The 22,474-nt window shown below is 44.8% G+C and overlaps 1 protein-coding gene across 1 annotated transcript; it reads right to left on the bottom strand.

The window, feature by feature from the left end:
• Positions 1 to 403: 403 nt before the first annotated feature.
• LOC134601686 (tubulin polyglutamylase TTLL5-like) lies at positions 404 to 2,287 on the bottom strand. Its single transcript, XM_063446201.1, has one exon. It carries the CDS (start codon positions 2,285 to 2,287, stop codon positions 404 to 406), a length of 1,884 nt encoding a protein of 627 aa, XP_063302271.1.
• Positions 2,288 to 22,474: the final 20,187 nt, after the last annotated feature.

Genomic DNA, 22,474 nt, shown 5'->3' with positions numbered 1-22,474 from the left:
ATACTACCAGTAGGGGGCAATCTGTTGGTGGCAGGGCACTCAAAAATGGGTTGACACTGACTAGTCACAATGGGTTGACACTTACTAGTCAACTGACTCTTTAGTCACTAAAGAGAGAGTACCAGGGAATTAGAAGCACTATAACCAATTCAATCGGATGAAATGGTTATAGGGCCAAACGGTTAAACTCCAAAGTGATCCAGACTGAGCCCATCCACTCGGATTCATCTGACACTCTTAACCTATTACTGGTTTCCCATTGAAAAAATTACATGAGATGGGTACGTACCTTGAATTAAAGTTTTCCATTAATTTGTCTTACAAACTGCTCAGCCATAACATTGGGAGAGTGTGCATCCTGTTTTTCAGTTAATAGAGAGCTACCTGCATCCTGCATCCTGCACTATAAGAGTTTTGTTTCACCGAAAGCCTGTTTGTAAATACTGGAGAAGCCAGCGACTATATTTGAAACTTCAATGGAACGTCTTTTTATTAATGCCTCCTCCTGCTGTTTCATGGATTCAAACCTAGCTTTCAGTAAATCCTCTGACACCTGTACACTGCCAGCAGAGCCATGGTGTGAGCATAACACCCTAGGCCGCAGATCATCGGGTTGTTTGTTTAAGTCCTGGCTGGGTTCTCTTCTTCTGTGGTGGCATTTTTCAGTAGTATTGGAAGGTCTACCGCTCCCTGCTACCAGGACAGGTTTTTCAATTTTCTGGCGCACCTCTCTGGCAACTCTGGACACTTTGCGTGTCATCTCCTGGTATTTACGTACGGTTTGTTTCAAGGGAGGCAGCTGGCACTCATATGCAGGTACTTGCTGCTGAGGTTCATAAGTGCTGCTTTCTCGTACCACTGGCTTCTCTGGGTAAAGATGTGAAGCCAGGGCTTGATTCAAGGATGTATTAGTCAGGAGGGAACCATACCGCTTCCAGGTGTCTTCCCTGGGGAATATCCGTATGTAACCCCCACTCCTCTCTTCTTCATCCTTGACCCCTTCAAAGATTTCCAATCTCTCTGCAAGTGATCTGTTTCTTGTCTGGCAAGGTCTGGACTCAGATGTTGTGCAGCCTCCTTTGATCTGCCTCTCACAGGGATCCTTACACTCCACACCAGTTATAGTGAGAGCGTCTGCCACCACATTAGCCTTTATTTTCAAATCAAGTGGTGCATCACAAGTGAGGGATGGAGATAAATTAACCTCCAGCATCCAAGGCTTCATGTTCTCATCAATGAGGATGTCAAACCCATATATTTCGAAGCAATTTTTTCTGTGCGCAAGCATTGATTTACTTGCTAAGGCAATAGTGCCTTCTGCTGAAATAATAGTTTTGATGATAACATCCTCAATCTTAGACATGAGTGTTGCTGTGTCTTTTCCATTTTTCTTTAAATAATTCAGCAAAGCACTCATACTCCATTTGCTGCCATAGTCCTCCACGTGTGGATTATGACAGCTCACAAAAGATGCACTTTTCTTGTTTACACTGTAGTTGGTCAAGTGAACGAATCTGTTGTTCATGTTCTCTTTTGTCAATTTATATTTTCTTGTGGCAAACCTGGTGATCCCTTCTTTAAATAAATAAATAGTTAATGGATCATAGGAAGTTACCAACACATAGAGGCGAATGTCGAATTTTAACCCATCAATTAGAAGAGGATTTTGGATGTACCTTGATACCAGGAGCTTATCTTTTCTGGTTATTTGAGACAGTGAATTAATCAGCTGTATTCCATGACCTTGAGAGGATGACACCGGTTTTACAATCCAAGGGCCTTGATCTTTGGAAATAACTCTGCTAAACTGATTGTATTCATCAGGAAGAACAAAGCTTGGTGGTATAAAGTCAAACCTGTGGTTCCTGTGCTTGAGCTGCAGGTTCTGAATATTCTTGTACAGGAGATCCTTCTGGCCTAGTACAGAGGATTTAGGAAAGTGGTTGATTCTCTGGAACTTGGTCAGATTAGTCAAAACAGATGTGCTTCTGAGGGGACCTGTCCACATCACATTGAAGTTTCTGCTGATGGGATGGACCTCTTGAAATCCATGAGAAGAGAGGATGGTGCGAACAAGGGAAGATCCAGCATCAACCATCTTAAAGCACATTTTGTACTTAGTCCCCACCTCGTGCAGATGTGGATCATTAGTTAAGGCTTCTGCTCTAAATCTTACAATTGGTGTTTTCTTCAAACTCCCAGTCCAAAGGATGCAGGGAGGTTTCTCCTGGTCCTCAATCTCCTGGGACTCAGGTGTCTCTTCACTATTAGTCTGCTCTATATCCATGTTATGTTTGGCTGGTATAAGTTTAGGTTATAGTTATAAATTATTTGATATATTAAATATAGTGCTGCTGTGTTAGCCACCTGCTGCTTATCCTGCTATGCAGTACAATGACTTACTGGAGCAGGAGCAGCACTTTCAATTGTGAGGTTGATTGTGATGTCAGTGCTGCATAGTTTAGGTGGGAGGGGCTATTTTGTGGGAGTTTTTTTGAGTGGGAGGGGCATAGCAAGCACATAAAAACAGATTTACCTAGTTATCATCAATGAGTTAAGTTTAAAATGGTGTAAATACAAAAGGAAGCACACCAAAGTATATAATAAAGCAGTTTATTGTACTGTCAAATATAACAACCAAAAAAGAATTACTACCAAAAAAGAATTACTGTAAATAGCCCTGGCACATAATTCCAAATAACTTTGGATGTGCAGTGTTTCAAGCTGAAATACCGCACATCCAGACTCCTACCACCATGACCACTTAAAAAAGCAGAAGTGATCATGGTGGTTCAAGTAACCCTTTAATGACGCAGTTTGGGTGTATAGATTATGCTCCTGCAGTCAGGGTCAATCCTGGTGGAGTGCGGACCGCCCATGAGCTCTGTAGATAGGCAGGGTGTACAGCGCTAGGCTCGGCCACCATAGGTAGACTCCACCCCTCTCGTTAGGCTCTGCACCCAGATCGGTGCATGTATCAGAGGGGGTAGGGCCTAATGATAGCATGTCTATCTGTGTGTCGGAGCATAGTGCTGTACAACCTGCATATCTACAGAGCACCTGGGTGGTCCACATGCCCTATGATTAGCTCTGCCTGCTGTCTCACTGCTCAGTCTACAGTTATTTCCCTTTTTCTTTCTGTCCATGCAGCCCTTGCCACACACAATATTAATTTTCCATTAGAAGTTCTTATCTCCTGCTCTGTAGACTGAACTTGAATAGCGCACAGGAGGTTTATGTAGGGTCTAGCAGGCTATTAACAGAGCAGGAGATAAATGCTAAAGTAATCAGACCATGCAATAAAGATAGTTTAAACATTAGAGTTGCAGGAAGTGTTTTGGAAGGCTGAGTGAGTCACATGAGGTGGTTCTAGGGCTGCATAAACAAAGTGATTTACCTCCTAAATGGCAGAGAATTGAGCAGTAAGACTGCAGGGTCATGGATTATACACCAAAACTGCTTCATTAAACTAAAGTTTTTTTGGTGCCCTTAGTGTCTCTTCAACTCTAAAATGGTAGAGAATTAGGCTGTTAGAGTGCAGGGGATTGATGTATACACCAAAACTGCTTCTTTAAACTAAAGTTTTTTTGGTGTATTACTAACACTAAAGTGTCTCATTACATTGCTGCCTTATTACACTTCTAACACCTCTAGCAATTGTCATTTAGACAGCCTATAGAGGGACTTCTTGGGTTAGATTGTGCAATCTTTGCAGGACCTTTGTTCAGCATCTTTACGCTCTGCATGGTGGTGCTGAATGCTCCCCATAGAGATGCATTGATTCAATTCATTTCTTTGAGGAGATGCAGATTGGTACAGCATTTTGGCTCTGTTGGAACATTGTCATGTCACCAGAATTATCTGCCATGGTCTTACAGTTCTAAAACAAACACTCTAGTTGTTTAGGTGATATGTCCCACCACCTAAACATAAAAGTGCGAGTGCAGCGCTGTACAAATTTTTACTTACCCCTTCAAATTGTATGGGGTAGAATAACATGTAATAAAAGAGAAACATATACAAAATTGTGCAATATGATTTATAAATATGCAGTGAGAGTGAATAAATCTATGTATAGTCACACTCACATTTTTTAGAGCCTTTTTGGGGGGTATAGGCTCTAAACACTGTAGCTTTTAGGGCCTTTTAAGGTGGCTCCCAGACCTTCTTCTTTCACAGGTATATATGAAAAATAGAAGAGATACAGCAATCTAGGTGCAGATAGTTTGAACCCAGTAGGTAGAGATAATCAAATATGGCAGTAAATGTGCTCACCTTTTTAGGAGCCTGTTAATATAATTGGCTCCCAACTTTGTGTGTAGTGTCAATTTGTATGGTGACACTTCCCTGTAGGAACTGATGAAATAAAGATGTAGAGTGGGACTTGTAAAGGAATTTTATTTCCAAATAAAAACGGGATTAAAACAGAGCATAAAATCTAAAACTCAAAGTAAAAGCAATTTTGCCGTGCAGGCTTTTTCAATTGGTATACAGCCTCTAGAGGGACTTCCTGGGTTAGATTGTGCAATCTTTGCAGGACCTTTGTACAGCATCTTTACGCTCTGCATGGTGGTGCTCAATGCTTCTCATAGAGATGCATTGATTCAATTCATCTCTTTGAGGAGATGCAGATTGGTACAGCGTTTTGACACTATTGGAACATTGTCCTGTCACAATAACCTACCATGGTCTTACAGTTCTATCTAGCTCGAGCCACGCCCTTCAAGCACTTGGACATTTTAGAAGACATACAAGGGAGTCAGTTTTAGAAAATGTCTGCTCTCTTTATTTTATAATAACATGGGATAAAGGGGACTCTAGGGAAGTATCATTAATTACCAATCAAATATTGACAACAATTAACTAACATAATGGACAGCTTCTGCAAGCAACATGGTGCAAGCATGTAAAAAATCATTGATCCACAACATATCTAGGGGACATTAGTATGTAGGGACTTCTTTTTTTTTTTTTTTTTTTTTTTTTTACAAAAAAGATTGCTTTATTTTGAAGAAAATAAAAATTCATGTACATGACAACAGATATAAAGCAACAGGTTAATTGAAGTATTCTCTGAGAGCTGCTGCTTTAAATTATATTTAAAATAAAGGCGACGTGGAAAATGATAACAATCTGAGCTGCTTTCGATGAGAGAGCTTGTAACTGGAACAAGCAATGCAACAGTTATTCCAGTAATAAATTCAATTAAGATTTATAATATAGCACTTAAAACCTAAAAATAAAATAAATCACAAGAAGGGGCCATACTTAAGAAACTGCATTATTTCATTTCTTGTTATCTTTCTGGAACAGTGCTGTTTCACCATGATAAAATATTGGTATACACAAAGTGAGAAATAAAGATATAGATGAGATTGCATTAAGAATACATGAAACATAGGTGATTGTATTTGTACTGATTGCCATGTGTGTGTAACTGGGCCTAATTTTCTATGGTAAGAAGTAAATAATAATAAAAAAAAACGTAAGAAAAATAAAATAAACACAAACAATTTAATTGGCCTTCAGTTGACAGCGAACAAAATGACCATAATTGTGAACTGGGAGGAATGTGACCCATTGGAGGATATAGCTAAGTAAGCTGTAAGGCACGGCAGGTTGCTATGCAATAATAATCATTAAAAGAGAAATGAACAATATACCTATGCAATGATTCACTGAAATACAAAACAAAAATCAGGAAACAATGGCTATTATAGGATATGAAATTTTAAGTTCCACAAATAGGTTTACAACAAAGACTGGTAGAGAGAAATACTACTAGGGGATTTTTTTTTTTTTTTTTTTTTAAATTCTTTATTTTTGGTATGCAGGTAGATACAACGATGCCTGTGTCGCCACAACAGCGTTGACAGGTTCAATTCTCATAGTCATATGATAACAGTATTGTGGCAAGTGGAGCATGCATACATTTTTTATGTGAAAGAGGTTTAACAGTAGCGTTATACTAAATCATGGCAGAATAGTCAACACATTTAAATTTTAAACATAACAGGTTTGGTACATGTTGGTAAAACTATGTAGCTGAGCTATGCATGTTTAAGTAAGCAGGTATGAAACGATTATTAAGTTACACGCTTATGTGAATTTATGTCATGTGCAAATCTCTCCGCACTACTGAAGATTTACCACCAGGGGGCAGCGGGTCTCTTAGCTAGCCAGGTTTAGCTTTCATGGAGGCTTGAGCAAGTTTAAGTGTTATCATTGCAGGTTAATAGTAATACTACCAGTTGTATTGCAATCAAGGATAACAATAGTAAGATCAGGGTATGTTAGACTAGTTAATATACAGTGCTCTGCAGTAATGTTAGGTACACACATATATATGTATATTTACAGCCGCGTAGTTACTCTTTCAGCATACGGGATTACACTTGTGAGTACACTTTTGATTGGCAATTAGTGGTCGCCCGCCAGTGGACCCCTCTAAGTATATATCAAAGCTTTTTTTTTTTTTTAAAAGGGGGGATATAAAGACTGCTGTGGTAGTTATAGTCCCGATGTGTGTCATGGTCGTATGGAGGCAGTCCCTGTATGGGCGATCCAGGCGAGTGCCTGTTTTAGGCGGGAAAAGAGTCCCTGTTGCCGTGCCGGTCATCGTGTATAGTATGGTGGCTGTAGTTGGTCATTCCGCGTTTGTCAGCCCGCATGCGGTATGGTAGGTGAGGCAAATTTGTTGCAATGGTGTCCCACTCTGTAGTTAGGCTGGTGGGGTATGAGGATGTGCTTGCCTGTTCCTGCTTGGCGTACTTCGGCAATCCGTCCGTGGGAAGTCGGACGGTGTACCAGTCAGCCCTCGAGCATGGTTGGCTGGGCATGCAGTCTCCGCCATTTTAAAGGTGGACTCTGGGTTCGACCTGCTGTTGTTCCAGGTGCCGGTGTTAGTGCACTCCGCTGGGCCACATGGTGGGGACCGGGATAACCCCCGCCGGTCCATGGGGGGGGAACAGGGCCAGACTCACCTAGCCTCACGCTTCTGCCTTGCCGCTGGTGGGCAGAATAGCTGGGCAGCGGCCGTCCACCTCACTCACCGCCCGAGCGGCCCTCATCATAGTTGACGGGGAGCCCCCCACCGAGGGACTAACACTCTGCGGCAAGCCTCTCCTCGGTACCAGGGTGGCTTCTTGCGTCGGGTCACAGCAACCAGTCGTTTGGCAGGTATGGAGTCGGTTTTTAATCTTGAAAACTGTGGATTATTGCAGGAGCTCCTCCATTGTGCGACCTTCCAGCATGGCGGTCCGGCCCCGCCCCCGTATGTAGGGACTTCTTAGAATAGCAGAGTGTAGATATAGGGTCTTCTTAGAATAAAGGGGAGAAAAGATGGTTATGTGCAAAGAAGAAACTACGTATATGACCACTGGCGTTCATACCGCGGTCGCAAGGATCGCAGCTGTGACTGCGCCCGTCACTCCAGGGGGGTATGGATTTCCGGGGGGCCCCGGTCACACAGAGCTGGGAGGAAGTGACTGCGCTGGTCACTCCTCCCAGCTATCCGAGAGCCGCGCAGGAGGAAGGAGAAGGGAGTCAGTGTGGGAACTCTGACTCCCATCAGCCTGAGCCCCCACTGGACCCCAGGGAAAGTCACCCTCCTGCACCAAAAAGGTAGGAAACAGGAGGGTGACTTAAACATTGTGTGTGTTTGTGTGTCTGTCTGTATGTGTGTGTGTGTGTGTGTCTGTCTGTGTGTATGTGTCTCTGTATGTGTGTATGTGTCTGTGTGTGTGTCTGTATGTGCCTGTTTGTCTGTCTGTATGTGTGTATGTGTCTGCCGGGTGTGTGTGTGTGTCTGTATGTATGTATGTGTATGTCTGTCTGTGTGTATGTGTCTCTGTATGTGTGTCTGTGTGTGTGTGTGTCTGTATGTATGTATGTGTGTCTGTATGTATGTATGTGTTGGGGGGTGGCAGCCACGGATCGGAGGGGGGGGACCCACCGATCAGTTTCGCACCAGGTCCCCATGGATTGTCTGTACACCACCGTATATGACGTCCTTGTAATTTACAAGGTTGCTTATCTTATGATTTAGCTAAACAGAAATTGACAATTTCAGCCACACATGCGCAATAGCGCCCCAATGCTTTCCTAATGGAAATTATTGGATTTGTTGAGATCTCAAAGTAACCAAAGTATCCAATGATCTACTCGCTGCAAAATCTCGTGGTCACTACTCTATCCTAATTCTCCTTGACCTGTTTGCGGCTTTTGACACTGTTGATCATCAACAGCTTCTTCTCATCCTCCGCAATATCGGTCTACAAGATATTGCTCTCTCCTGGTGCTCCTCCTACCTCTCCCAGCGCTCTTTCAGTGTTTCTTTCTCTGGCTCTGCTTCTTCTCCCCAACTCCTCTCTGTTGGTGTCCCCCAAGGTTCAGTCCTTGGTCCCCTACTGTTCTCCATCTATACTGCCTCCCTTGGTAAACTCATTAGCTCCTTTGGCTTCCAATATCATTTCTATGCAGATGACACGCAAATCTACCTGTCCTCTCCTGATCTCTCCCCGTCGCTCTTGACTAGTGTCTCTGACTGCCTCTCTGCTGTTTCTAACTGGATGGCTGCCCACTTCCTTAACCCCTTAAGGACACATGACGTGTGTGACACGTCATGATTCCCTTTTATTCCAGAAGTTTGGTCCTTAAGGGGTTAAACTAAACTTGATCAAAACTGAAATTCTGGTCTTTCCTCCCTCAAGTGTTGTTACTCCTGTGTCTGCCTCCCTCCAAGTCAACGGTGCTACCATCAGCTCCACCACGCTGGCTCGCTGCCTAGGTGTTCTCTTTGACTCTGACCTCTCCTTCAAGCCTCATGTTCAATCTATCGCCAAATCCTGTCATTTCCATCTCAAAAACATTGTGCGCATCCGCCCCTAGTTAACACCAGATGCGACTAAGGTGTTGGTCCATTCCACTGTCCTTTCTCGCCTTGACTACTGTAATCCGCTTCTCAGTGGTCTTACGTGCTTCCAACTTGCGCCGTTACAGTCCATAATGAATGCGGCGGCGAGGCTCATCTTCCTGTCCGCCCGCACCTCCCATGCCTCACCCTTCTGTCAGTCCCTACATTGGCTTCCTATAAAATATAGAGCTCAATTTAAAATTCTGGTTCTTGCTTTCAAATCTCTACATAATGCTGCTGCCACCTATCTATCCTCCCTTATACACAAGTATGTCCCGTCTAGGCCCTTACGATCTGCTGAAGACTTACGTCTATCTCTGGAGGCTGTTTGTAACTGTGGTCACAAAAATCAATGTTCTGGGAGAACGGGAAGCAGCTCCATTTTTTGGGGGCCCTTTACACCGCTCAAGGTCTGTGTCCCAGGGTCCACCTTCATGTTCCACCAATGAGTTTGTTCACAGGGGGTGGAGTGTGTAGGGGATGTCCTGATATGTGTAAGGAATGCATTGTGTGAATCTGTGTTTGTATGTGTAAGGGCTGCAAGGTGTGTTTCTGTGTATGTACGGGATGCAGTGTGTGCGTCTGTAAGGGGTGCATTGAGTCTGTGTAAGGGGTGCATTGAGTCTGTGTAAGGAATGCATTGTGTGTTTCTGTGTGTGTAAGGGATGCATTGCTTGTGTGTGTGTGTGTCTGTGTGTGTAATGCATTGTGTATTTTTCTGTGTGTAAAGGGTGCATTGTGTGTGTGTGTGATGGGTGTCAATCTCTCCCCCCTCCCTTGTCACTCTCTTCTCCCCCCTCTCCCTCCCTTGTCACTCTCTTCTCCCCCCCTCCTTTGTCACTCTATTCTCCCCCCTCCCTTGTCCCTCTCTTCTCCCCCCTCCCTTGTCCCTCTCTTCTCCCCCCTCCCTTGTCACTCTCTTCTCCCCCTCCCTTGTCACTCTCTTCTCCCCCTGTTGTCACTCTCTTCTCTCCTCTCCACTCTTATTCTGCCTTCCTCCCCCATCAATTCCCCTCCCTGTCAATTCCCCCCCCCTTTTAATTTCACCCCCCCCCCCCCTCCCTTTCAATTTATCCCCCAAATCCCTTTCAATTACGGAAAATCGATTTTAACTCCCTCTCAGGAGATATAATTTTAGGATTTCTAGTAAACTCCAATTTAGCCACTCTCAGCCTTCCATCACGAAAGTTGAAAACAATTCGAAAAGAGATCAGTTCAGTTCTAAAGAAGGAATTAATTTCCATCAGGTCGTTAGCAAGCATTGTAGGACTTTTATCAGCCTCGATCCAGGCTATCTTTCCAGCCCCCCTTCACTATCGGGCTCTTCAAAGATTGAAAAGAGAACATCTAAACAATGGTCTCCTTTATTCAGACGAGATTTCTCTAACTTCAGAGACAAGAAAAGAACTTTCCTGGTGCCAACTACCCTTGATTGCATCCCTCATTTCGGGTCATTCGAATCTCATAGTGAATTTTCAAACACTACTAGAAACATTCTCTCAGAAGCATGGGCACCGGGAACCTGTGCAAATTACAGATCAGCCTGGAAAATTTGGCTTAATTGGTGCATGGAACGGGCAGTGGATCTCATACATTCAGATTTAGCAAACATTCTAAATTTTTTTGTCAGCCTCTTTTGACTCAGGTAAAGCTTATCGCACCATTAATGTCTATAGATCCGCTATCTCAGCGAATCACGACCCTATTGAATTTTTCCCTGTGGGTAAACATCCTCTAGTCTGCAGACTTATGAAGGGTATAAGATTTAAACGTCCTCCATGCCCTAAATATAATTCCACCTGGGATGTTACTTTGGTACTCCAGTTGATAGAGTCATGGGGGGGCAATGATTCATTATCCTTAAAATTGCTTTTACTTCTGGAATAAAAGGGAATCATGACATGTCACACATGTCATGTGTCCTTAAGGGGTTAAACTTACCACTTTACTATGTCTCATCTCTTTCAAAAGAGTTTCTGACGTTAAGGCTTTAGACTTAAATAATAGACAATATACTCCTGATGGTGTTAAATTTTTTATTGTTAGACGTACCAAAACTAATCTCCGTACTGTATTCTATCCTTCATTTTCTGATCATCCTCTTCTATGTGTTGTTAGTTGTCTTCAAACATATGAGTTTAAAACCTCTTTGATTCGAAATTCTAATTTCTCACAATTACTAATCTCCTTTCGTAAACCTTTTCTGCCTGTCTCCTCTACATCTTAGCTAGATGGGTACAACAAACTATGTCTATGGCAGGTATTAATATTTCAATGTTTGGAGCTCACTCATCAGGAGGAGCTATGACTACTAAAGTGTTTGAAGCAGGAGGCTCTTTATCAGATCTATTAAAAACGGCAGATTGGTCTTCAGAATCTATATTTAAACAGTTTTATTTTAGACCTAGCCAACATGTTTCAAAAATAATATTGTAATAACTTCTGATGTATGTTATATTATGACTACATAGCTTTGAACATGCATAATACGAGCCTCCTGTCTTGTTATAAAATTCAAGATTTTCCTAATCTTGACGTCAGAAAATATAGATTTTATTAAAGACAGGAGGCGAGTATTATCCCTCCCATTAACCCACCCTGATATTTATATTTCAGCTTAATCCTGTTTGGAGTTTCATCATTCTATCCTTGGAGTTACTCTACTAGACACTTCTTCTACATTCGCAGCTCGAAAGAGGGAGAATATTGGGGGATCATTCACTATATGGACTATGCTGGATGCTGATTGGCTACCAACGTTCCATTTCAGTTACTCTGTTGTTTTACCTTTTTTATTCACTAAACTTTATTGAAAAAATTTCTTTGCTGCTGGAGTTAAGTAAAGAAAGTTAATGCTTAATACTCGCCTCCTGTCTTTAATAAAATCTATATTTTCTGACGTCAAGACTAGGAAAATCTTGAATTACGATTTGCTAGCTATACACTGGAGGACCACATGGGTGATGAGACTGGAGCTTATCTCAGCCGATCCTAGTAGGAAGATGCCTGTGATTAACCCTCTTCTCTATGAGCGGACAATGTATGGTGTGCCGAGAGTCCAGCTTCTGGGTGTAACGTGAGTTGCAGTGCCTCCGCTCCCCGGAGTTGCGGCTCCAGGCCATGGTGGTAATGGCCCCCATTAGGATTAGCAGGATTTCGGATCCTCAGGTATCCCAGTTTATGGGTGTTCCTCTGGGTAGCTCTGGCTGCTGGTCGCTTGGAACTCTTAGGGCTTGCTTTTCGTATACGCAGAGTAAGCCTGTTCACAGCCTGTTTTGAGGTGTGCTCCTTATCGGGTCTCTTGCCCTGCCATTTCTCTGGTCGTTTCTGGATAGCTATGCCCCTCCGGGTCTTATGTCTTGCCTCAGCTTCCAAGTGGCCTTGGGCGATGTCTCTTACGCGCCTGCAGGGCGCCGACCCCGGTTTACTGCTGCTCTCCTTAAGGGTCCAGGAGCGAGGCCCCAGACAGCTCTTTGCTGGTGCTGGCCACTTGTGTGCGTGTAGGTAGGGGTGGTTATTGCTTCACCTTGCTTGTCTACCCGGTGTGAGCTCTGTGGTAAGTTATAGGACATAGACTCAGGCACCCGGGGTCGCACGCGAGCCTCCAATTTCCTCCAGAAGGAGGCAAAAATGTTGTTCAGCCGGAGCTCCGTTGCTCATCCTGCACTGTCTAAGTCTGTGGTGTGGGAGGCATCCGCCACTTTCTTGGTGGCAGGCTTGGGCCTTCATGGCACCGTCATGTTCTCCCTGCTGTGCATAGGGATCTTATGGGGGGGGGATGAGGGCTTCAGGTCAGGTTGTCAGCCATTCTTGGCGACGAGAGAGCGGCCGTCTCTCCTGCGCCTGCCATGCTGGTAGGCTTCATCATAGTGTCAGGTGTATACCAGTTCAATTGTTGCTAGACGGGTATCTCCGTGTGTGTCCCGGTTACTTCTGTTGCTTGGTGGCCTTTGTTTGGCATATTAATGCCGTTTCTGTGGCTTAATATTCTTTTTTTCAGAGATGTTTAGCCCCGTCTGCCTTTTTTAAGACTAGCATATTTTACTTATTTTTATTTTATTTACCTTTTATTCTTTCACTTCATCTACTACTACTCCCAAGCAAATCCTAGGTGGGGATTATACCACCAACTCTGTCACCACAAAGCAGTGAGCCTTACACTTGCAAGTACGATTTTTTATATTCAACACAACTATTATTGTCTTACTGAGAGCACTACCTGTGGCTATTCTTATTTTCTCTCCGAGCACTTAGACAACTACGAGCTGAAACCAACCCTCACCATAACCCATAAGTGGGGATTATACCTGACTTACTGCATCAGGTTATTCTGTCTCTTCTTTACTCACATACGGAGTATACCCTCCAGGTATAAAGAACCTAGGAACCTCAGTTGAACCTACCTTCCGAATAAGAGAACATTTTATATGTGACAATTTGCACATCTGGAATAAGACTCACAGTATTTATTTTATTTTACCTCCAAATCCAGCATCCTCACCTCCAATCATTATCCAATAACCCCTCTGGTACTCTGACCCTCTCTTGGTTCATTTATACCTTCTTTTGTTTTCTTTCTTGAGTAGTATAGTTCTCTCTTTGCTTCTCATACATTTTTATTACCTATATCAGTGGTCAGTATTCTTCAAACCTGTCCTCAAGATTCACCAACATCGCTTTATATGTCTGCCTTGGTGAGGTCATTAGAGGCTGAGCCACACCTGGAACAAATTGAAGTTCAAGAATTGTAAACGCTGGTAAAATCTAACCCTAATGGAAGGTGAAGACAAAGGCATATAAAGAATTCTTACTAGACCTTTAGAATGTCTGGACTTAGGTAATAGGTGTATCAAAACCATCAGGGTTCCTTATACAGCTGCCATCCACATACATAGCCCACCCCTTAGCCTACCCACAGGTCTGCTCCCCATTACACCACCTCGCAGGCACTTAGAGCAGCAGTGAGTCTCCTGAAGCCATCAGACCATCTTGCCACACAGACCTACAGCAGCATGAAAGGAATAAAACTAAAATATAATTTTATATGACGCATCCATATTGTGGTGGAATCTCGGTAAAAATAAATTTAGTAGGCCGAGATTACCACGTGGCATGTGTACGTGCATATGCTGACGTATCGATCAGTTGGTTGCACGTGGCAAGATACGATCAGTAGTGTACGGAGCATGTGCAAGAATACAGGATATAGTATTCCCCCTCCTCCATTGTGCTGGACAAGCCATGCGGTCAAACAGGAAGTTAATTCTTATTTGTGTTGATTGGTTAAGAGAATGTGCGGGTGGAGCTTAATATGGGAGGAGTTATATGCCTATATAAGGAGCCTGCACTATTGTCCGGGGCTCAGACTTTGCTGTATTTTGGTGACGCTAGTCCCTCTGAGTCCCGATCGGTGATCCAATAAAGAATCTCTTCCTTCCTGAAGAAACCTGTGTCCATCTCTCTGTGCTTGGCTTCCGTCAGTTTCTCCGGTATCATTTGGTGCATTGGCCGGGAAGCTCATCGTTCAACGGTAGCTGAGAGGCAGAGGCGTGAGACGGTCTATCTTTGCCCACGTTCTCTACGGCTGCACCCCTGAACTTCTGCGTGGACCTCCCTTCGTCTCGGCGCCACTGGTCTGTTGTCCAGGAGATCATCGGCCTCTACGTGAGAAGTGCTGGGGTGTCCCCGTCGATGAGTGTGAACTCAGGTTCAGGAACGAGGAGGTAAGATAACTGCTGTTTTAGACGGCAGGACCCGCTAGGGGTATACCGATTGTGCGGTAGGCCCAAAGGGGTTTTTGAATCTGTATCTGCCCCCTCTGTCGGAGGGAAGGAGCGAAGGCGCACCGCTCGATCGAACGCTCTTTAGTCAGACCGTTTGATTTGGTTAGTCAGGCAGGGCGCTCTGGTGTAAAATAAGCCCTAGCCGGACACCGGTGTCTTGTCTAGACTAGCGTTCTAGGGTGTATATTTTGTTCGCTAGGTCGGAGGGACCGGGAGACTAAGCGGCGTCTGTGTAAATCCGGTTCGCTAGTTCTCATCCTATCTGGGCTAAGTGGGAAGGCGTGTAAATTTGGAACCCACTAGACTTTTGATAGTGCGACTAAGAGGCGTCTGTGTAAATTCGGTTCTCTAGCTCGCTATATATGTGGTGATTGGGCAGTGTGGCTAACCAAAACGTATGTAGATTGTTTTTAGGTAGTCCATTCAAGGTACTGGCCAATAGTTTAGTTGGGAATTGTAAATGTGTTAACGATTGTTTTAGTAAAGTGTATATCTTGTTAGATAGCGCGAGCTCAGCCGTCTAGCGAGAGTGTTAATAGTGTGTTGCTGTATTATAGTGCACGGTACCATAACCCTGTATATTTACTGACATTGTATAATAAGTACTAATCATTGTCGTCCATTGCATGTTTAACACCATAACCACTAATAATTGTATTGTGACCTTAACTTGTGCTTTGACCTATGCTAACCGTACTGTAACCGCTATTTGTAAAAGACGATGTTACTGGGGTGTGTTATAGACGGGTAATTCGTATATAGAGAATTATAGCGTGGGTGACTGTATAGTTACGCCAAAGGGCATAATATTGATTATATAGTGACTGGTGTAACAGCTGTGTGTGTACGGGAATTCCCTGGGTGATTATTGTTATTGTGTACGTTTCACTTGGTAACCGTACCACGTGGTGCTGTTGCCAGAGGAAACGGGTGTGACTGTTGAATAAGTACGCGTGTATAGTATTCGTTGTCGACGACGTTCCATTGTTAAATATGGGTGCGTCGCAGTCAACGATTCCGGATCCCTTAGGATGTATGGTGAAGAATTTTAAAAAGGGATTCAAAGGGGGGGCGTGGCTAACCGAGCAACAGAGTGGACGCAAATCTCTGGAGCTCCGAGGAAGAAACCTAAATATAGCGAATCCCCAGAAATATTGAAGCCCCACAGGCGACAAACTTACCCACCCTCCAACAGAGACTGCCATGGGACGTAAAAATAAAAAATACCAGCCTCCAGCGACACCGAAAATGCCAGACATCAGGCTCTCCTTCGAGAGACCTGCAGCCGCAACCGCGGCTCCCGCCAAAATGGCGCCCGCGGCCCGGGCAGAAATGGAGGCCTCAGACGCATCCCAAGAAGAGGGAGACACGTCCTCTTCACCCGAACCAGGAGAAGAGTACCCAGAAACGGACTCCGAGGAGGATTCATCCCCAATGACTAAGGGAGATATGAAACACCTCCTGCAAGAAATAAGGCAAGTCTGGAAATCGGACCTGAAAGAGGCCCAAGCAGACATAGGGGACCTCCGCAAGAGGATCTCCGAAATTGAAAACAAAGAGACAAAACGGGAAAACCAGATGCAGGACACCCACAACCAAATGGAGGACCTAGCCTCCAAAGTGCAGAGACTTACCCGGTCGGTGACCGCACTGGAATCCCGCCACAGGCGCAAGAATGTCCGCATGCGGGGCATACCAGAAACGGTAAGCGACGACGCTCTGCTACCCTTCACACAGAGACTGGTGGCCTCGATGGGCCTAAAGAACAAAGATACCAAAGGGATGGTGGTCTCGGCGTTCCGAGTACGGAAAGCGGCAACAGCGCCCCAAGGGGCCCCGAGAGACACAATAGTTATCTCCAGAGACATAACAGTGAGAACCGCTATCCTCAACAGGTCCAGGGAGATAAAGTTATTCCGGTTCGAGGGCTGCTGCGTGACAATCTATAGAGATCTTCCCTTCGAAGTACTAGCGGCAAGGAGACAACTGGCTCCAGTAGCCAAGAAACTGAGAGAAGCAGAGGTCCGGTACCGCTGGGGAGCAGACGGAACGCTGAATACCCAAAGAGGGAGCGAGACTCTTACACTATCGCCCGGAGAAGATCCCACGGCATTCTGGAAGGCCATAAACCTACCGGGAGAAGAACCACAAAACACTGGGGCCTGATCCTGAGAATATCGACAAGGAGAGAATGAGAGCCTGCGAGCAGAGATGCCCTGAAACAAGGACTGACCCGCTACTTGACTGACCCCATATCAGGCAACACGACCTATAGACCACACAAGACTCACATAAAAAGGGAGGGAGACGAACTCACACCGGGACGAATCGGCAAGTAGCCCAGGCCACTTCGCCCCCAAGACATAACATAAGACACAATACGAGACACAGCACCACATAGACCAGACGCCTAGCACCATGACTACACGAGACTACACAACATAGATAACACAAAATAACCCACAAGAGACGAGGACACACACCAGACTATAACAAGACCCATCAGAAGGCAACCCTTGTGTCAGTACGAAGGTACCGCAGAACTTTAAAAATGAATGACTTATAGACGAGGCACAGAATAACGCTTGCCTCCATGACATACTCTGCATAAGTTGTATTCTTTGATGCAAAACCTCAATAAAATACAAATTTAAAAAAAAAAAAAGGGATTCAAAGTTTGTGATTTTGGGGTAAAGATGTCTCCTGTACGTTTGGTCACTTTGTGTACTAGGGAGTGGCCTACTTTGGTTGCGGCATGGCCGCCACGTGGCAGTTTGGATCCAACTCTGGTACAGCGCTTACACGTGGCTGTATCAGGTAGGCCTGAACTTTACGGCCAGTTTCCTTATATTGACTGTTGGAGACAGGCCGTAAATGACTCACCAAAATGGCTCCAGACATGCCACGAGGAGCAGTGTCGCCTCATGGTAGCTAGGACTTGTTCGTCCACTAGGACTGGTGTTAGGCCCATTTTGGACACGCCCCCTGAGTCCGAGATCCCTTTGCCGCCCCCTTACTTTCCGTTAAGAAGAAGTGACGCAAACGCAGGAAGCCCTGCACCCCTCCCCTCATTACCCTCATCCACTTCCGCTTCCTCCTCCAGTACAGGATCCACCCCCCCTCGTACTAAATCTCCCCTTCCGGAACCAGAACCCACCCCCATTAAAAACGAATATCCTGATTTGGCGCCACTTCAGACTTCCGGTCAAGCTTCATCTAGCTCGGCCCGAAGTGTTCTATTCACTACCTTTTCCCAAAACCAACCTCCCACATCCCCATACCCTATCTCTCCCCGACCAGAACCCATGACTGACGCTTCCCTACGTAGCCCCATCCAAACCCGACAGTTGACTGGTGCCCAACAATTAAAGCACTATCAGATGCCTCTTCGCTTAAATCCCGGGTCAGCTTATATCGATGCCGCAGGACAAATGGCACACGCTGACCCAGTCTTCGTATATGTCCCATTTACCACTACCGACCTTTTAAACTGGAAGACCCATAATTCCTCGTATACTGAGAAACCACAAGCCATGACTGATCTGTTCACCTCAATAGTACAGACGCACAATCCGACATGGGCTGATTGCCAGCAGTTACTAATGACTTTATTTAACAATGAGGAAAGGACAAGAATAAATCAAGCAGCCATTAAAGCATTAGAAGATAGAGCCCGTGCTTTGAACCAAGCTAATCCAGCAGCATGGGCCGCAACACACTATCCCAACACTGATCCCGATTGGAACGTAAATGGTGCTGATATGGTTCAACTTAGAGCCTATAGAGACGCTATAATTGCTGGCATGAAAGCCGGAGGAAAGAAAGCCATTAACATGTCGAAGACAGTTGAGGTGATTCAGAAAAGCGATGAAGCGCCCAGTGTCTTTTATGACCGATTATTGGAGGCGTACCGCTTGTACACCCCCTTTAATCCGGAAGACGCAGACAATTCCCGAATGGTTAACTCCGCCTTTGTCAGCCAAGCATACGGAGATATTAAGCGCAAGCTACAAAAGTTAGAAGGGTTTGCAGGTATGTCCATCACCCAACTAATGGAGGTAGCAAATAAGGTCTATATGAACAGGGATACAGAAAGTAAGAAAGAGGAAGAGCGCAAGATGCGTAAAAAGGCTGATATGCTAGCGGTAGCGATCGCAGGCGTAGATAGACGGGGCCCAGATAGAGGCGATAGTAGATGGAATGAGGAACCTCTAAGTAGAAATCAGTGCGCTTACTGTAGGGAAGAAGGGCATTGGAGAAATGAGTGTCCGCGAAGGGAACAGTCTGAGAAAGACAGACCTAGGACAGGTTATGGAAACTTTAGAGGCAGAGCGAGAGGTAGAGGAGGCCCCGGAGGGAGTAATGGTTATAGAGGGAGTAATGGGAACAGAGGAAGTGTTAGGGAAGACAGGTATATTCCAGCAGCGCAAAGGTCCCGCGATAGAGAAGGTAGGGACTTCGTAGGATTGGCTGACACGGTCATGGAGGACTATTGATACCGACCGGGCTCCATCCCCCTTGGTCGAGCGGAGCCTATGGTCGATGTATCAATAGGGGGAAAAAGGAGCGCGTTCATGATCGACACTGGTGCTGAACATTCAGTGGTGACTAATCTAGTTGCTCCTCCATCTGGAAGGACTATTACTGTGATAGGAGCAACTGGAAGAAGTGCTGAAAGACCGGTTCTTAAAAGTCGACTCTGTACATTGGGAGGCCACGTAGTAAAACACCAATTCCTTTATATGCCTGAATGTCCAGTCCAATTGCTGGGACGTGATATGCTATCAAAATTACAAGCGCAGATTACGTTCCTACCAAATGGAACAACATCCTTAAAGTTTAATGGACCTTCAGGTATTATGACTTTATCCGTACCAAAGGAAGAAGAGTGGCGACTTTATACAGTGTTGACTAGCCAAAACCCTAGGAGTGATGAGACATTATTTAACATACCAGGAGTTTGGGCAGAGAACAACCCACCAGGACTGGCCCGCAATATTCCACCTATAAAAATTGAACTAAAACTTGGGGTTTATCCAGTAAGCCTAAGACAATACCACATCCCGCAGAAGGCTAAGAAGAACATCCAATCCTATCTGGATAAGTTCATACGGTATGGTATCCTAAAATTCTGTACTTCCCCCTGGAACACCCCATTGCTGCCTGTTCAAAAGCCCGGTACAGATGAGTATCGACCTGTGCAGGACTTGAGAGCAGTCAATGATGCGGTTGTTAGCATACATCCAGTTGTACCCAATCCATATAACCTGCTTGCTTTAATTCCGGGCGGGGCTACTTACTTCACAGTCTTAGATCTCAAAGATGCCTTCTTTTGCCTCCGAATTGCCGCAGAAAGTCAATGTATTTTCGCTTTCCAATGGGAGAACGCTGTAACGGGCTCAAAACGCCAAATGACTTGGACAAGACTGCCCCAAGGGTTTAAAAATTCACCTACCCTATTTGGTTCAGCCCTAAGTCAAGATCTATTGGATTTCGAGTCCATCCCAGGAGAGTGTGTCTTGTTACAATATGTAGATGACTTGTTGATAGCAGCAGTTACAAAAGAAATCTGTCAGCAAGCAACGCACGATCTACTACACATTCTCTGGAAGGCAGGATACAAGGTGTCCAGAAAGAAGGCTCAGTTGTGTTTGCCAACTGTCAAGTATCTGGGATTCCATATCTCTGAAGGTCAAAGGATTATGGGGCCAGAGAGAAAAGAAGCTGTCTGCCAAATACCAATACCCAAGAATAGAAGACAAGTGCGAGAATTCTTGGGGGCAGCAGGCTTCTGTAGGATATGGATTCCCAGCTATGCGATACTAGCAAAACCTCTGTACGCAGCTATCAAAGGTACAGAGCACGACCCCTTCTTATGGACCCAAGAACAGCAAACGGCATTTGAAGATGTGAAGAAGGCTTTGATGAGTGCCCCAGCATTAGGTCTACCTGATCACACACGACCATTCTACTTATATGTACACGAGCAAAGAAGAATGGCTGTGGGAGTATTGACACAGTACTTGGGATCATGGCAAAGACCTGTTGCCTACATGTCTAAGCAACTGGATGCAGTGGCCAGCGGACTTCCACCTTGTCTAAGAGCCGTAGCTGCAGCCGCCCTGCTAGTAGCTGAAGCCTATAAACTCACTCTGGGTCAAGAACTTTATGTACGAGTCCCACATGCAGTACAGACGTTGTTGGATTACAAAGGAAATCATTGGTTTAGTAACAGCCGTATGACCAAGTATCAAGCAATGTTGTGTGAAAACCCAAGAGTGCATTTAGAGACTGTAAACACCTTAAATCCAGCTACCCTTTTGCCACAACCTACTGAAAGTCAACATGATTGTTTGGAAGTAATGGATGAAGTATTTTCAAGTAGACCAGATCTTCGTGATTTTCCCATCCAGAACCCCGATGTTCAATATTACACCGACGGCAGTAGTTATGTGAAAGAAGGGATCCGCTATGCAGGATATGCAGTAACAACAATAGACAAGGTGATAGAAGCTCGGCCACTGGCGAAAGGAACATCAGCACAAAAGGCAGAATTGATAGCACTAACACGAGCGTTACAATTGGCTGAAGGTTTAAGAGTAAATATCTATACGGACTCTAAGTATGCGTTTTTAACCACTCATGCCCACGGAGCTTTGTATAAAGAAAGAGGACTACTGAATTCAGAAGGCAAAGAAATCAAGTACGCAGCTGAAATCCTACAACTATTGGAAGCAGTGTGGGAGCCGAAAGAAGTCGGTATCATACATTGTCGAGCGCATCTGAGAGGAGATGGTGATGTAACCAAAGGAAATCGGATGGCAGATAGTGCAGCTAAGCGTGCTGCTGAATCAGGAAGACAGGAGTATGTGGGGCATATAGCTGCTCTAATACCAACTCCACTGTCCCAATGGACTCCAGTTTATACAGCTCAAGAAGAGGAGTGGTTAAAGACTGAACCGGGAAAGTATTTGGAGAACAAGTGGTATCAGCTAGAAGATGGAAGAATAGTCATACCAGCATCACTAGCGGTAGAAATTGTCCAAAATTATCACAACGGGACACATTCTGGGAGAGACAGTACTGAAGAATCTCTCAGGAAACATTTCTACATACCAAGATTGTCCAACTTGACTCAGGCCATTGTACGCAGATGTGTAACGTGTGCTAAGAATAATGCAAGACAAGGACCAGTAAAGCCACCAGGAGTCCAGTTTATGGGGGGACTCCCCATGTCCGATCTACAAATAGACTTTACAGTGATGCCTAAATCGGGTGGACATCGTTACCTGCTGGTAATTGTGTGCACCTATTCAGGCTGGGTAGAAGCATGTCCTACTCGTACAGAGAAAGCAGGAGAAGTTGTAAGATTCCTGCTACGAGAAATAATACCTCGATATGGACTACCCTGTTCTATAGGATCGGACAATGGTCCAGCTTTTGTTCACCAGTGCCTACAACAACTGACTCATATGCTTGGTATAAAGTGGAGGCTTCATACTGCATATAGACCCCAGAGTTCTGGTAAGGTAGAGAGAATGAATAGAACTATTAAGAACCAGTTGGCTAAAATGTGTCAGGAAACCCAACTTAAGTGGAACGTTCTCTTACCTATAGCTCTATTGCGAATCCGCAGTACCCCTACCAGAAGGATGGGCCTCTCTCCTTTTGAAATTATGTATGGACGACCACCTCCCGTACTTGGTAACTTAAGGGGGGATTTGAGTCAGTTGGGAGAAGGAATTACTCGGCAGCAGGTTGTAGAATTGGGTAAGAC

Source organism: Pelobates fuscus, chromosome 3 (genome assembly GCF_036172605.1).
Source record: "Pelobates fuscus isolate aPelFus1 chromosome 3, aPelFus1.pri, whole genome shotgun sequence".
Classification (NCBI taxonomy): Eukaryota; Metazoa; Chordata; class Amphibia; order Anura; family Pelobatidae; genus Pelobates; species Pelobates fuscus.
The sequence above is the reverse complement of the archived record's forward strand: the minus strand, read 5'-3'. Positions and strand labels throughout refer to the sequence as shown.